This window comes from Castanea sativa, chromosome 4 (assembly GCF_040712315.1).
Source record: "Castanea sativa cultivar Marrone di Chiusa Pesio chromosome 4, ASM4071231v1".
Classification (NCBI taxonomy): domain Eukaryota; kingdom Viridiplantae; phylum Streptophyta; class Magnoliopsida; order Fagales; family Fagaceae; genus Castanea; species Castanea sativa.
The window spans coordinates 41662671-41678481 of record NC_134016.1 but is presented as its reverse complement, the minus strand read 5'-3'; the positions used below and the strand labels follow the sequence as shown (position 1 = coordinate 41678481).

The 15811-nt window shown below is 34.4% G+C and overlaps 1 protein-coding gene across 2 annotated transcripts; it reads left to right on the top strand.

The window, feature by feature from the left end:
* Positions 1-3478: 3478 nt before the first annotated feature.
* Positions 3479-9698, top strand: LOC142631950 (spermidine synthase 1-like). Of its 2 annotated transcripts, XM_075806323.1 has the most exons (9): positions 3479-3947; positions 5898-5974; positions 6093-6215; positions 6431-6535; positions 6980-7052; positions 7154-7225; positions 7315-7510; positions 9112-9238; positions 9354-9698. In XM_075806323.1, exons 1-9 carry the CDS (start codon positions 3710-3712, stop codon positions 9456-9458), a joined length of 1116 nt encoding a protein of 371 aa, XP_075662438.1. In that variant the 5' UTR covers positions 3479-3709; the 3' UTR covers positions 9459-9698. The 2 variants fall into 2 exon arrangements, with proteins under 2 accessions (XP_075662438.1, XP_075662439.1); XM_075806324.1 differs by lacking the exon at positions 6431-6535 and having other exon boundaries at positions 3587-3947.
* Positions 9699-15811: the final 6113 nt, after the last annotated feature.

The window sequence follows — 15811 nt, the reverse complement described above, 5'->3', positions numbered from 1 at the left end:
ACTTTTGGACTCACTCATCTTGCTCAATTTGGAATGATAATTTTATTCATAAAGAGTCTCTAAGACCTTGTTTAGTTCATTTTTTTTTTCATCACTCATCACTCTTCACTCAATTTTCGTCACTCATCACTTAAAAATACCCCAATTTCTTATAACTCAGTTTAGTGCACTATTTGGGTGAAATATCTTAGTGGGTTTTCAATTCAATCACTCACCTTTATGTCACTCACTGGGTCCCACAAAAATCAATTGCAAAGGCAAGCCTACCCGCGTTGCCTCTCTCTCTCCTCTTCACGCCCTTTCCACAACAAAATACTTTGTCCCCAACTTCAGAAACCCACACACCATAGCAGTGTCTCCACTCTCTCACCACCGATCTTCAGCTCTCCAAACCCTCACTCTGCCTCTCATTTTCTACCCCTCACTTCCCCGCCTCCACTGCGTTAGATCTGTCCCTCATCTCGAACTCTAGAAACCCACACGAAGGAATCCCAAACTCCTAACTCTGAACACAACCCAGGTATCCCGCATTGCTCATCTTCCTCACCTTCAACTTGTAAACCCATCGCGGCATTGTGGGTCTGCTGAAGAGAAATTTGTGAGCCCTCTGTTGGTACGGTCTTATTTCGCACCGTTTTCATGATTTTGTCTATATATTTCATAAATATATTGCTGTTACTCTGTCATGTTACAATGTGATAAGTGGATTGGATCATTGGAGATAGTGGGAATTGGTTTCCTAACTAGAAATTGCATGCTTCGGTTCCCTCCATGGTAGCCTTCTTTGAGTTGATGGTGGCTTTGATAAGATCTTGACTATTGTGGGTTTCTTCCACTGGGTTTCTTTGTTTTGGACTGAAATTTTGTATTAAGTTTGTGGAATAAGGCAATGTGCCTTTTATCCATCTGGATCCTGGTTGATTAGTTGGTGTTTTTCCCCTTTTTTGTAGTTTTGCTGTTGTCATTTGGTTCTCCTTGGCTTGTTTCTAATTTGGTTGTTGTCTCTAAGAATCCAATTGTTCTATCTCTGTTTCTAAATTCCTTTTGATATGCGTTGATAATTTCCTCAAACAAACTGCTGGATTTTAATTTGCAGATTTGAGACTATTTTTTCTCTTTGATTAGAGGACTTTTGTTCCCACCTCTGCCATCCCTCTTGGGTTTTTTGCCAAAGCAGAGATGGGTTTGGCCCATAGGGATTTGTATACTTATTTTATTCAGGGGGTAAAAAGTCTAAGAAGGTTAGAATAGCATTAAAAAAGTTCATGGTAGAGACAAAAGCCACTCGAACACTGTTAGGTAGAGACAGACACAAACAAAACAAAAACATTGGAGATAGTCAAATAGGCAAGTAGCTGAGCAAACCACGTGCATCTTGTTCATAGGAAAGTCAATGGATTGCGACTTCTTAAATACAGCCACTTTTAACATTTTTTTTTTCCTAAAAATGTGAAAGCGTGAATGGTAAGGGCAAACAAACAAACAATAATAAATAAATAAATAAATACCACAACAACGTCACAATATTTCTAAATTGGCCAGTTAACTGATATATGAGTCCACTACAATCTTCAATTAATTTTTTTTTTAATAATGTTGTATGCTAATTTAAAATGTGAGATTGATAAGATTTTTTATTGTGTCTGTAGCATTACTTAAATTGTGATACTATTTAATATCCGCATTTTTAGTCTTTAAGGGCTATAATTGGAATGGAAAAGTCCATTGACCGAACCTCCACCAACTTTTCACACTATTGTCTTAGTTTTTAGGCTAAATATTCTTTTACACTTGTTTATATATATATATATATATATATTATTCCACACATATATCAATAATAGATAAAAATGTTCACATTTTAACATATAAATATAAATTTGAAATAGTGAATACGTGAGAATAAAAAATTCAAATTCTTGTGCCATAACTAATTTTGTCTTTGGATTGAAATCTCACATCCTCATCCTCATGTAATAACTATTAAATTCTATAATAAAAAAATATTTTCCATTAAAAAATTAAATAAAGAAAAATTTGGCACAAGGAGACCAATAAAATAGTATATATTGAGGGTATGGTACTAATAACAATCATAATTCATAACCATGTATTTTCAGGTGCTTTAATCCTTATCATTCATTTTTAATGTAAATAAAACAATAATAAGATGAAAACCAGATCTTTTCTTAATTCTATATATGCGTAATATCTTATGCACAAGCCCCTCTCAACAGTGTTTTCACTCTTAAATTCACATCAAGTTGTAGCTTAAAAAAAAAAAGAATCGATAAGACGTTATTCAAGCTTTTGACTATTAGTAGTAATTGATTATTATAAATGATGTCAATACCAATAGCAAGACGTTAATTAAATTTTTGACTTGTTAAGATTTAAGAGTTTTGTAATTTAGTGGTGAGCTTCAGTTAGTTCAATTGGTAAAATTTTTAATGGTTAAATAAGAGATCTGGGGTTCAATTCCCGCTTACACCACAAATTGATTAGTATCTTGGTCTGATGATAAAGATTATCATCAAGATCGAACACCATAGGTTGAAACTCTAAAAAAAAATGTCTAATAAGGTGTAAATCAGTAATATTATGTTCAATTTTTCTATGAAAAAAATATATGAATTACTATTTCACCAATTGAGTTACAGGTGTCTAACATCATCATACCTAACAATTTTCCATCCATTCCCCTTCTCTACTTATTCTAATCAAATAGATTTAAAAAAAAAATAAAAAAAAGAAAAAAAAACCTTTGATGCAGGGATGGTGACAACAGTGTTGAAAAAGGTGATGTGGTGAACATGATGACCACCAATGGCAAAATGAGAGGGTTGGGTGGGTTGAGAAGAGAAGAGAAAAAGTCCTGGCCCCACCAACCCACCACTTTGGCCTTGGCCTTGAGCCGTCCCTGCGTCGAAGATAGTATGGTGGTAGTGGTGGTAGCTGTGTTGTGGGCAGTGGTAGCAGTGATGTTGTCATTGGTGTGGCAACGGTGGTGATAGTGGTGTTGGCATCGTAAAGAAATGGACGGAATTAGGACACTAATGGGAAAATGACAATAAGTTTCCCACTTCTTTTGGTTTTGTTTTCCCTCAACTACAGAAAACTTTTTTTTTTTTTTTCTTTCATTCTTCATTATATCAAATACCTAAAAAAAGGGGAAACAGTTTCCACCAGATCAACAAGATAGAATTTTGTCAGAACAAAGGAAAATGGTGTAACCACAATCTGATGCCCATTGTTTACAAACCTAAGCAATCATGAAGGCAAGAATGCACATATGTCCGTTATCATTTTATGTCACCAATATTTCTTTGAATATTGTTGGCATGCAATGATTGGTGTACTTAGATTCAGTGCGGTGTAATATTATTACTTCTTAAGTTATAATCAACCAAATGACTGAATGAAAAGCATGATATATATAACTAGTCCCTTATATAGCATCTTCCCTGGTAATCCATTTGATACTTTTTTTTTTCTCCCAACTAGCTGCCCATTTTCCAATATAATTCTTCTTTGGATCTCTCAACTTTCAAAGTGAATATTGAATCCATCAAATCATCACCGAAATCACACAAGAAAGTGACATTAATTTAGTCAAAGAGTCCAATAGTTTCCCATATCTTATTTAAGCCGCATAGAGTGAGTTTTTAACATATTTGTAGTGGTTCAGAGTATCCGAGAGCCCCACATAATGTCAACAAAACTCACGGAAACGACAAGCATTGTTCTGCGGCATTCTTCAAGGATTTGTAACTTGAAAATGACAAAAGAAGATGAAGCTGTGATCATCAGCAACAATGGAGAAAATGGATTCTCAGCTGCTCAACCCGTCCCTGCTGAAATTTTGGAGGAGGACAAGAAAAACCCCGGTGATCTTAAACATCCTAGCATTCCTGGTTGGTTTTCAGAGTATTGTCCAATTTGGCCAGGTAGGCTTCACTTTCAATGATGTTCGCAAAATCTATAGGTTTTCTACTTACACTAAGTGGGGTAAGGGATTTGAACCTAGATTCTTCTTAATGGGAGTATCGGGCAATATATAAGATTTTTTGCCTCAATATTTATGAAATAATTTTTCTAACGTATTAGATTATATCTTTGTTCATATACATATATTTATGAAGTATGTGTTAATAAATTTTAGCTGAATTTATAGGTTATAACTTTATTTTTTACTCTCTCATCAGTTCTATACATCCTTAATTTAATTTCTATCATGATGGATTTCCCCTTTGTCCATAAAAAGGAGATGAGTCCATGCATGCCCTCATTATGGAAGACTGTAAGTCATTATATATCCAAATTCAAAGCTTTCTTTTGCTTTTTCTGTTTATTATTTGATAGTTATAACGGAATAAGGGAACTTAAGTTCTGAATGTCTTCATTGGAAAAATCAAAAGGCATTAATCAGTTGAGTTACAAAATTCTCGACAAATTCAGAATATTGAATTTATGTAAATAACGGGATATAATTTTGTTTCAATAGTGGAATATAATTGGATTCTTATATATTTAGTGTTTGGTTGGTTAGAAAAGTGGGAGATAGGAAAATTTTAGTTTTTCCTCATGTGCTTTTGTTTGGGAGGATAGAAAAGTAGAGGGATAGAAAACCTTTTTTTTTTTAGTTGAGAAAAAAATAAAAGAGGATAAAAAATATAACTTATATATATATATTTACTCTCATGTCCCTATTACATTAAAAAACATATATATATATATATATATATATATATATTAATAGTTTAAAAGGGGGAAAAAATACTATTAGGATACCCAAAAAAAAAAAAAAAAAAACTCAATCATATGAGTTGAAAAAAGGGGAAAAAATGTTAGATTTGGTTGCAGGGAGGAGAAGGGTAAATAGGTAACTTCCCATCTAAACCCCTCTCCCTTCTCTATTTTTTCCCAAATTTTGGAGGGGGGAGGGGGTTAAGGATTTGCTGCAAACAAAGTTGTAGCACTTCTTACATATTAGTATATGTGTCAAGATATTAGAACACCTATCCATGACAAAATTGCAAGATTTAACCAAATTTTTCTTTAAATTGGTCATGTACAGGTGTCCTAATATCTTGACATATATACCAATATGGTTGCAACTTTGTTTACAACAAATTCTTACCCAATTTGAGAGATAAGATTTTGGTAGACTCGAAGAAAAAAACACTTAAATCTCACCATTTTTTCCTCTCAACCAAACACCCTTTTATTTCCTCCCCCCAAATTTCACATCAACCTAAGGCAATGTTATGCATGTCTAGGCACATAGCATCTCGGAGAAAGAATTGACAAAGGGAAATATAATTAGTGTATCACACCCCAAAGTACTATTATAGTGTGGTATGATGGAATATTTTTGGAGCACCTTGGTCCTGTTATTTTCATGTCCATCTTTCCTAGTAGTTTTTTTTTTTTTTTTGATGGGGTAAAGTTTCATGTAGTTGGTTTTATCCTCAAACATGTGCCACATGTAGCCATCCAAACAAATAAATAAATAAATATGTCACACGTGTCCCACGTTTAGATATGGTACTTATAGTGCTAGTTCTGCATTCGTTAATGAGAAAATTGCAGTACAAGTGAGTGGCTCCTAGATATATATGAAAAATCACCATTCCTATATTTCGTCACAAAGACGTAACTTAATTAATGCATTACAGCTGATTGTGACTAATATTTTATCCTCAAAACTTTTAGAATATACTGAAAACAACTCACAAAGCTTCCAAAAAAATCGCATATTTGATGAAGATCTTGCGCATGCGTTCTTAGTTTCAACGTAAAAGTTGTTTAACTATTAATTCTGGCTTTGAAATTTGTCTATTCCACTTGCACCCAGATGGAGCATAATCAAATTTTATATGAATATAATCTTGTAGGACAAGCTCACTTTTTAAAGGTAGAGAAAATCTTATTTCAAGGATCGTCCAAATACCAAAGTATGATGGTGTTTCAGGTATGCAAAATATTTTGCCAAGCTTTGAGTTAAATTCGTACTATAATGTTAAAAAGCATGTGATTAATGCAAAACTCAAATGCATATGTTGAAAACAATGTTGACTACTTTATTGCAGTCATTAGCATATGGTAAAGTTTTTGTCCTTGATGGAGCTCTACAACTCACAGAGAAAGATGAATGTGCTTACCAAGAAATGATTAGCCATCTTCCACTTTGCTCAATTCCAAACCCAAAAAAGGTTTCTCTCTCTCCATATTATATTCAAGATACGCACCAAACTCTTATGGGAAAACTCAATGTGTCAATCTTATAAACTTTTCAGGAATATGACCCATTTAAACTATTTGACAACGGAAAGTATGTAGAAGATAGTCAAAATCATGCTTTAGCTAGTAATAATACCAACTTTATAATAATTTGCTCGCCTGTTTACTCCATCATCTTTTACTTCAGGTATTGCTTATTGGGGGAGGAGATGGTGGCATCCTTAGAGAAATCTCTCGCCACTCTTCTGTGGAGAATATTGATATTTGTGAAATAGACACAATGTTGGTTGATGTAAGTATAAACACCTAGTTGTATAGAAGATATCTCATATGTTGGATATATGCATTCTTTCTCCTACAGTATGTAGATGGTTAATAAAGAACACAAAATGGATGTTCGATTGGTGTATCATAAAGAGGAACACCCAAACTGAACTAAAAGATTTTTAATCTATTGCTATCTTGGAACCCAATATATATGTCTTTGTTCAAGCATTAATCTATCAGACCATGCCCCATAAAAAAAATCACTCAAAAAATGAACTTTAAACTTTAAAAATTTTCAGGTATATTTAAATCATTATTAAATTCCAAGTTCCTTTGAACATGGGAGTATTATGTGAATAAACTAAGTAGCTTTGTCTCCACTTAGTGTAAAAAATATATGTAGCTCGATCTGCCTTCGTTTGGACAAAAACTTTGAGTGATACGCATGCAAGGTTGGTGTCATTTTCAGGTGTATAAACAATTTTTCCCAGATGTTGCAGTTGGATACGAGGATCCTCGGGTCACACTTCATGTTAGAGATGGTAAGTCCAATTTTGTTGTCGTAAGCTTTGCTATTTTGCCTTCTTTGGAAGCTCCTTTGTATGTAACAGTTTGTTTTGTTTTGTTTTTTTTGTTTTTGCAGGAATTGCATTTTTGGAGTCTAATCCAGGAGGAAACTATGATGCAATAATAGTGGATGCATTCGACCCAATAAGTATATCTTTCTCTCTCTCTCTTTCTCTCAAAAAATTTATTTTCTCCTTTTTAGTGTTTTAAGGAAGTCATGTGTGTGATACAATTCAGGGCCTGATCATGAGCTTTTCAAAACCTCATTCTTTGAATTTGTGGCAAAAGCTCTCCGACCTGGTGGAGTATTGTGCATCCAAGCAGAGAGCATTTGGTTTCACTCCCTTGACATTGAAGAGCTTGTCACAAAATGTCGCCAAATATTTAAAGGCTCGGTTGAATATGCATGGACTATTGTTCCTGCATATCCAAGGTACATATGCATGCACTGCTCTCTCATTTCTATCATTTATAGCATCAGTGGTGGCTCTATGAATTTTTCTATAATAGTCATTAATAAACTTAAATTATACAAAATTAAATTAAAAAAAACACCCAAATATATAAAGTTTTATAATTTCCTTACTACTAACAAAATGAAAAGACAAAAAGGGACTGATGAGAGATAAAGCGAAACTAAGAATGTTGAGATAAAAGTAAGAGAGAGAGAGAGAGAGAGAGAGAGAGAGAGAGAGAGAGAGAGAGAGAGAGAGAGAGAAATGATGATAGAGAAGAGAAAAATGGAGAGAGAGAGAAAAAAACAGATGGGGCAAAGAGCAACGAATGATACATGTTGAGACTATAAGCTGAGCCGTTGAGTAGAGCAAAGCCACTGCACTACAAAGCCGAAGAGAGTAGATCTGTTGGCGTTGCTGAGGAGAACTCATTGCCCAAGTATCTCTCTTGGTACTATTTTTTAGGAAAAATGAAATTATTGATTATGGAATAGGTTACACAAGTCATGAATATGAATGATTAGAAAGTTTTATTTTTTGTTTTTGTCTAGGCTTTTTGTTGAATATGTTATTCATTTGTCGTTGTTTGGTCTAATCTTCTTGTTGTTTAGGCTATTGTTGCTTTTTTAGCTTTTATTTTATTAGTTTTTAAGGGTTCAAGTTTATTTGGTTGAACTCAAATTCTTGAGTTTCTCAAATCATGGTGTATAGGTTAGTTTAAAAATAATTGTGTATTTTTTTTTTGCAAGTCTTGCTTGTGCTAAAAATCTTGAACACTATGAGCTCTACCGAAAGCTGCCCCTGCCTGTGCTATATATTCTTATCAAACAAAAATCTAGACCAAAATATTTCCAAATTTGCCCCTCTTCCAATGCACATTTCCACTTCTTCCTCCTTTTTCTTTTTTTATTACTTACACGCCCTTGGAGGCCTCAACTTGTAATTTAAGATGGGAAAGAATAAACAAGTAATAATATCGTTATCCAAGAGTACATTATTGGTCAAAACCAGAAGTTACACCAACTTTCTTGTTGAATATATAAATCTTAAATTTGTCAAAGTAATTATTATTATGTTTCTTAAAGGGTTTGGAACTTTTATCATCACTTGTTCTAATTAAAAAAGGTTGTGAGGTAGGACAAATTTTTTTTTAAAAAGACAAATTGAACCAATCAATATACATGATATAATTGAGAACTAATTTGACATATTAAAATTAAAGATCAAGTTACTTTTGTAACATTGTTGTTTTAATCTCTTCCTTCCCACTTTTTGCCGACTGCTTTAACAACCCTCAATTGATCTTGTCAAGTACATTCTTCTTAAATTATTGCATTTTTTCATTCTAATCCAAGCTCATTTTGTATCTTATCCAATACAAAACTAGTAAGTTGAGTCTCAATTTCTTTGACTCAAATTAAATATCAAATCTTAATAATTATAGAAATAATAATTGTAATAACAATGTGTAAACGTTCTAGGATATGATTAATAAGATTGTCTCTATTTCTTGCTTAATTTGTTTTATTTATTTATTTATTTTCTTTTTTTGTGCTTTTTTTTTCCCTTTAAATTTCAGTGGGGTTATTGGTTTTTTGCTTTGCTCCACCGAGGGGCCGCCTGTCAATTTCAAAAGTCCAATCAACCCAATTGATCCAAATAGTTATGGCGTAGCAAAAGGACCCTTGAAGTTTTACAACTCAGAGGTATCAATGTGTACAATTCCTTTGCCACTCAAATTTGGAGGACAACCCCTCCTCATGTAGGGTATAATTTTTATTGATATGTTCCTTTTTTAACTCCTAGTACATTCCGTTTCAGGTACATTCAGCTGCATTTTGTTTGCCATCTTTTGCTAAGAAGATGATTGACTCCAAAGTTGGTAGCACTATGAATGGAGTGGGTACAACTACAACTAAGACATAAGTGAAAGTTCAAGTAGAAGCAAGTTGAGTAGCATTGTTTGCCACAATTTATAGACACTCTTCGACAATAATCTTATCGAATTCAGACATCATGATTGTGTTTTGATTGTATTGCCAAAAGTTAGATTTGCTAGAATTTTATCGATTTGGTTGGCTGGAAAATAGAAAATTCACAATATATGCAATCCATGTATATTCCACATGGAGAATTTAATATATAACATTACTTCTTTTTAATATATATTACATTACTTAGCTAAGCAAATCTCATAATATTTGCTACATATGAGCTCCCAAGCTTTCTCATTAAAGTCACTAGGAAGCTAATACCTTGCATGAAAAGCTTTGCGCTTGCTTTGAAAATCCTTCCATATATAAGGATAGATAAAGCCTCATCTAATACCGAACCATAAGCCTTAACAGTTAACACCAGGTTTCAGCTGCGAAGGTTATGAGCCATATTGGTGCATAAATTAGGCCAAAATGGGCAAATGCCCTTTTTGCGCAAAAAAAAAAAAAAAAAAAAAAAAAGCATTATGCTCCATTTCTCAAACTAATTAAGGAAATTCACCTATTTTGAAACTCGATTTTCTCAAAATCGAGTTAAGTCTTGTAGCGACGTTTTAAGGAGCCTATAACGGCGTTTTGTAACTCGAGCTTCATAAAATTGAGTTACAAAACGATGCTATAGGTCCTTAAAACATCGCTATAGGGCTCCAAGAATTTTTTTTTTAAACTCGATTTTGAGAAAATTGAGTTTCAAAAGAGAGGCATTTCCCTAATTAATTTGAGAAAGGGAGCATTTGCCTCTTTTTTTTTTTGCGTGAAATGGGCATTTGCCCATTTTCGCCGCATAAATCAACATACACACTAATCCTCTATTTCGTATAGGTTTAAATATCATGTCATAGTAAGGTTATTCTAATTATTCCAAGTGAAAAATCTACTTCAAATCTAAATGGAATTGGGACTGAGTTGTATTTTATTTATTTTTTCAACTTCAAACATTTTGATAAATTTCCTCTCTAAATCAAACCTAATCAAGTACGTTTAAAGTTCTAATTGGGTTTGTTGGACCGTAAGTTATGCCACTCTATCTTAAAATCAATTGATAATGAAAAAGACATACGCAAATTTTTAGAAAGAAGTAGTGATGACAACGAGGCCGGCGGAGTCAGATCATGGGTGCCCCATCCCTGCACAGTCTCCTCTTTGGGGTGAGAAAAATCCATGTTGGGCAGTAGCGGGCCGGGGTAAGTTAGGTTGGAAATTTTTTACTAATCCTAATGAGATTGCTCCAACATTGATGAGATAAAAATAAAATTAAAAAGGAAAGGATGACCATGGGAGCATAAGAGAAAAGTAGACACAAGTGTTTTGAAGATAGCACTAAATAAATAAAATATATAATTAAATTATATACATTCAGGGTGGAGCGGGGCAAGCAAAACCCGTACCTGCTCTATCACCTCTTCAGGGCAAGGAAAATCCGCGTGGGATGAAGCAAGACAAGACTGCTTGTTTTTGCCATCCTAGAAGGAAGTTTATCATAAGGTTTAAAAGAGTTAGAATGAGAAGTCAAACTACTCTACCATAGGCAGAGTATGTTAAGCTCGCTGTCAATCAAAAATTTATCAAGTTTGATGCAATATTTTGAGTGTTACTGTAGATACCTTACATACCACTATATATAGAAGAACCACGCGTTGAATATGTCAAAATATATACACTTAAGATGAAAAAATGTAAGAGTCTTGGATGGTTGGATGTGAACATCTAATTCATATGTGATTCGGCCGACAAGATATTGGCAGCAGATACTCCATAGAGGTAGTGCTCATGTCCCTCATGAAGCATGAATCACCAAATGATTGAATGCCCTGTTATCAGATTATGACTTAGTGAAGACTGTTTTGGTTGGTAGAGTACCTAACTTGAAACTTGGCTCTTTCTATTAGGAGTCAAAACAATTAATATGGGACCATTAATTATTGGATTTCATCAATTATCACAAAGGAAGAATCTAAGAAAAAAAAAATTTCCAGAATCCAAGTCGATGCCATGACCGTGATCAAATTCTGGAACCACGTTTCAATTTACAGGGTCCATTGTGTCTCTCAAGTGTCTCTGAGTATGACCCCCATACAGATAGGAAACATGTGATTTGTAGTAGATAGGGCATAATCATCACAAAAGGACATTAAGCAACAATATATAGTGGTGATATGGTGTGGTTGTGATCGTTTTAAGACTATATGGTGAAGTGGTAAGGCTAATCATACCATTTGTTTGTTGCAGAAGTTGTCCTAATAAAAATGGTGATGATGTTGGTGGTGGTACTGGTACCAATACTGGCTGGTGTTTATGGTGGGAGGACATAGAATCGTGATAGGCTGGTACCAAAGCTAGCAAAGGGTGGTGGCATTCATTATCTATCTTGCAAAATGTTTTGTAAATACTCTTAAGAAGCATGGACACGACATGATGTGGCGATACGAAGATTTTCAAAAAAAATTATGTCACAACCTAGTGGAAATATGACAATTTATATATACTATATCTTTAGATGTATTTTAACTATTTTTAGATATTTTATGTTTATTTTAAAATTTCAAAATAAATAATAAGTATCAAAATCTTTAACAAAGGAATTTTTGTTTAAATGATCAAGATTATATATATTTTTTTCCTCTTGTTACATGATGTAATATTTGATGCATATTAAATAAAGACACATTAGAGATTCTGGAGTATCCATACTTCTAAAATTAGATTTTGGAATTGAATCACATGTTGAAGAGAGTTGTAAGATATCTTGTTATGCATAAACAATGAAGAATTAGTTCTAAACCAAAGAAAAGGAATGAGATTGATATCTTAGTTTTAGATTACATCGAGTGCTTTACTGAACAGATTCAACTATTTCCTTGTGCTTACAAATCCTACCAACTTACGAATCTTTTTTGTGTTTATATTATTTGGCTGAAATAATAACTCGTGAATCATGAGATTGATGCGTAATAGGATTCAAACATTGATTGAGAAAAAGGAAATTAGACCAACCCAATCAACATTTAAATAGATTCTTCTACGGTTACAATCATAATGTTAGGTTGCCAAAAAGTAAAAAACATAATCATAATGTTAACCAAAGCAATAATTTCTCATCTAGACAAATAATGTGAAATCTGGACTTTAATTCTTACCGTAAACTCGAAAAAAACAAGAAAAAAAATTGCCGTAAACTAACTCTGGTAGTTGTAGGTTAGTAGTAGGACTGAATTATATACCGAAGGAGAAGGAATTACAAAATAGCTCTACATTTTGGGCCCATTAAGCATCATCGTTGTGTACAACTATAGACCATATTATAATAGAGGTTTAGAAGTTAGATCTGACCCACACAACATATATGATATAGAGCATTAAATGTCCAAATTAATGGTGATTAGTTGCGAACTGGCCCAGAAATTTTTTTTTTTTTTTTTTTTTTAAGATACAATAAGATTTTGAATCTACGGCATATTCATTCCATAATAATTTTTTTTTTTTTACCATTTACATGAGACACTAATTAGTTTTTGTAAAGTTGTGATTTACAACTATTTTGTTTTGACTTTAATTCCGTGCCAAATTTAATTGTAATTTTATTCAATCATTTTTTCTGTATTTATGTGGGGTTTTTAATGGTACGGGATGAGTGTGAGAGAGTGTGAAGACTCAAGCTTAAAACGATAAAGAAGTGGATTTCGCGAGTGCCTCGCGAGAAGCTATCCCGCGAAAGAGCCACGTGTAGAGCATATGACTGGAATGTGAAGAGTCATGCCAGCCTGGAATTTTCGCGAGTGTCTCGCGGGTAAGGCATTCCCACAAAATATTCGCGAAACATTCTGTTTGGCTATTTTGTTATGTTTTGTTTTACCAAGTCTTTACCTATACTATATATTTCCTCATTACCCACATATTGTAAAGAGTGCTTTCAGAGAGAAAACCCTAGAAAATACACTTGAGAGTTAGAGATTTTTATACTCACAATCATCTACACATTTCCTTGTGGTTTTCCTCTACTCCTACCTCTCCATATCCAAATCCTTGAGAGGTTGATAGCTCAAACACTTACCACACCTAATCTGAGTGTCAAGTGAGGTTTTTGTGCTGTTGGGAAGCATTGGAAGGAGCCAATCAATGGTGGATGAAATCGGGCTGAATTGCGGGATCTAGGAAAGTTAGTGAAGACAAGGTTCCGAGAAGCCAATTAGTAGCAGGAGCTTGAAGAGCTCAAGTACATTGGGTAGACTAGGCTTGGAGGGTCTTTTGTTATTCGTGTACTCCAACTTATTCTTTAGTGGATCGATTTACCACTAGGAGGCGGTGGAGAGGTTTTTCGTTGAGTTTTTCGGTTTCCTCTTCGATAACACATCACCGTGTTATCTTGTGTTTACATCTTTCTTCCTTACTCTTTAAGCTTATCTTTTATTGTTGATATTGCATGAATATGGCTTAAGGTAGTTGTATCGTTTGTTTGCGCTCATTTACTCTTATTCCGCACTTAGCTTAAGTTAAATTAAAAGCAATCTAGCCGTAATTTTTATTTGGGGGTCTAAACAAGCTCTTGTGTTTTCACACAAATTCGAACTCTGAATTGGTATCAAAGCAGGTACACTTATCGGATTTGATTATCCTAGGATGATCCTAGACCCCAAGTGAGATGGATCGATCCCAATCTCTCAATGCTCCTCCATTCTTTGATGGGAGTAATTATGCTTTTTAGAAAGTACGTATGAAGGCATTTCTTTGTGCTATTGATGAGACGGTATGGGCTTCTGTTGAGAATGGGTATGTTAGACCCACTACCGCCAAATCCGAATGGGATAAGGTTGCTCTTGCTTTGGCTAATGCCAATAGCAAAGTGATTAACGCTATTTTTTATGGTGTGTCTACTAATGAGTTTCATAGGATTTCACAGATGAAGACCGCCAAGAAGGTGTGGACCATTCTTGAGACTACCTACAAAGGTACCAAGAAGGTTAAGGACACTAAGCTTCAGATGCTCACTACTCGATTTGAAGAACAAAAGATGAGCGATGATGAGTCGTTTGATTCCTTCTATGGGAAGCTCAGGGAGATAGTGATTGTCAAGCTCAATCTTGGGGAGAAGATTGAAGATGCTAAGGTGGTGAGGAAAATTTTGGGATCCTTACTGGAAAGCTTCCGTGCTAAAGTCACAACTATTGAGGAGAGTAAAGATTTGGATGAGATAAAGATTCAAGAACTCATTGGATCTCTCCAAACATATGAGCTCGGACTGCCTTCTCACAAGTCCAGCAAATCACTTGCTCTCAAAACTATTAATGAGAGAGTGGGTGACTCTTCCGATGAAGACGACGTAGAGAAGGAGGTGACATTTCTTGCGAAGAACTTTCATAAATTTCTCAAAATGAAGAATAATGGGAAGTCATTGGGCAAAAGAAAATTCTCATCCTCCAAGAATGACAAGAGGGAGTTCAAGAAGAAAGATGGGAAGGATTCTCAATCCCTTTGAGGAATCGTGTGTTATGAATACAACAGTCATGGACATCTCAAGAAAGAATGTCCAAACTATTTAAGAGGGAAGGGTAAAGTGTTTGCCACTACCCTAAGTGATTTCGAAACTCAAATTCCAATGCAGAAGGAGAGTGTGATAGTAACGGAAACTATATGGCCCTCATGGCAATTACTTCAATTGACTCTAAGGATGATTTGAACAATTTGGTTGATGAGCTTGGTATGCATTCGAACGGTGAAGAAGTTGAAGGTTCGGATGATGAGGATGTGTGCCTCAATGAAGGTGAGAAGAACCTTCAAGAAGCCTATGATGCTTTGCTAGAAGATTGTGGCAAATATACCAAGGTTGCAAACAATGCCGTCAAGAGGATGAAGAGAATTGAAGAAGAGTATAAGTGCATACTTGTGCAACTTAAGGAGGCAAAATGTGAAGTTGAAGGGCTAAAGGGAGAATTGATGGAAGCCTATTTAAAAATCAAGTTTCTTGAACTTGAAATTGATGGTGAACTAAGAATTGGACTATCTCTAATTCATCCATAGTGTCGTCCAAGGCAAAAAATGTTAACCCAACATAAAAAGGTTGTCCACCGTCAGGAGGTTGTCCATGGGTACAAAGGTCGTCCGTCAGGGAAGCACCTAATGGACGACCCTCAACACTTAGAAATTTTTAGAATAAGTTTATTTCCAAAAGCTTATAATCCAAACTACATTCTACTATTACAAATTATGAGCAAAATCCTCACTCATCGCTTTAACTTCCAACTAAGTTCTTAACTTTTAATAGCAGTTGTAGAAGATAAGACTAAGCCT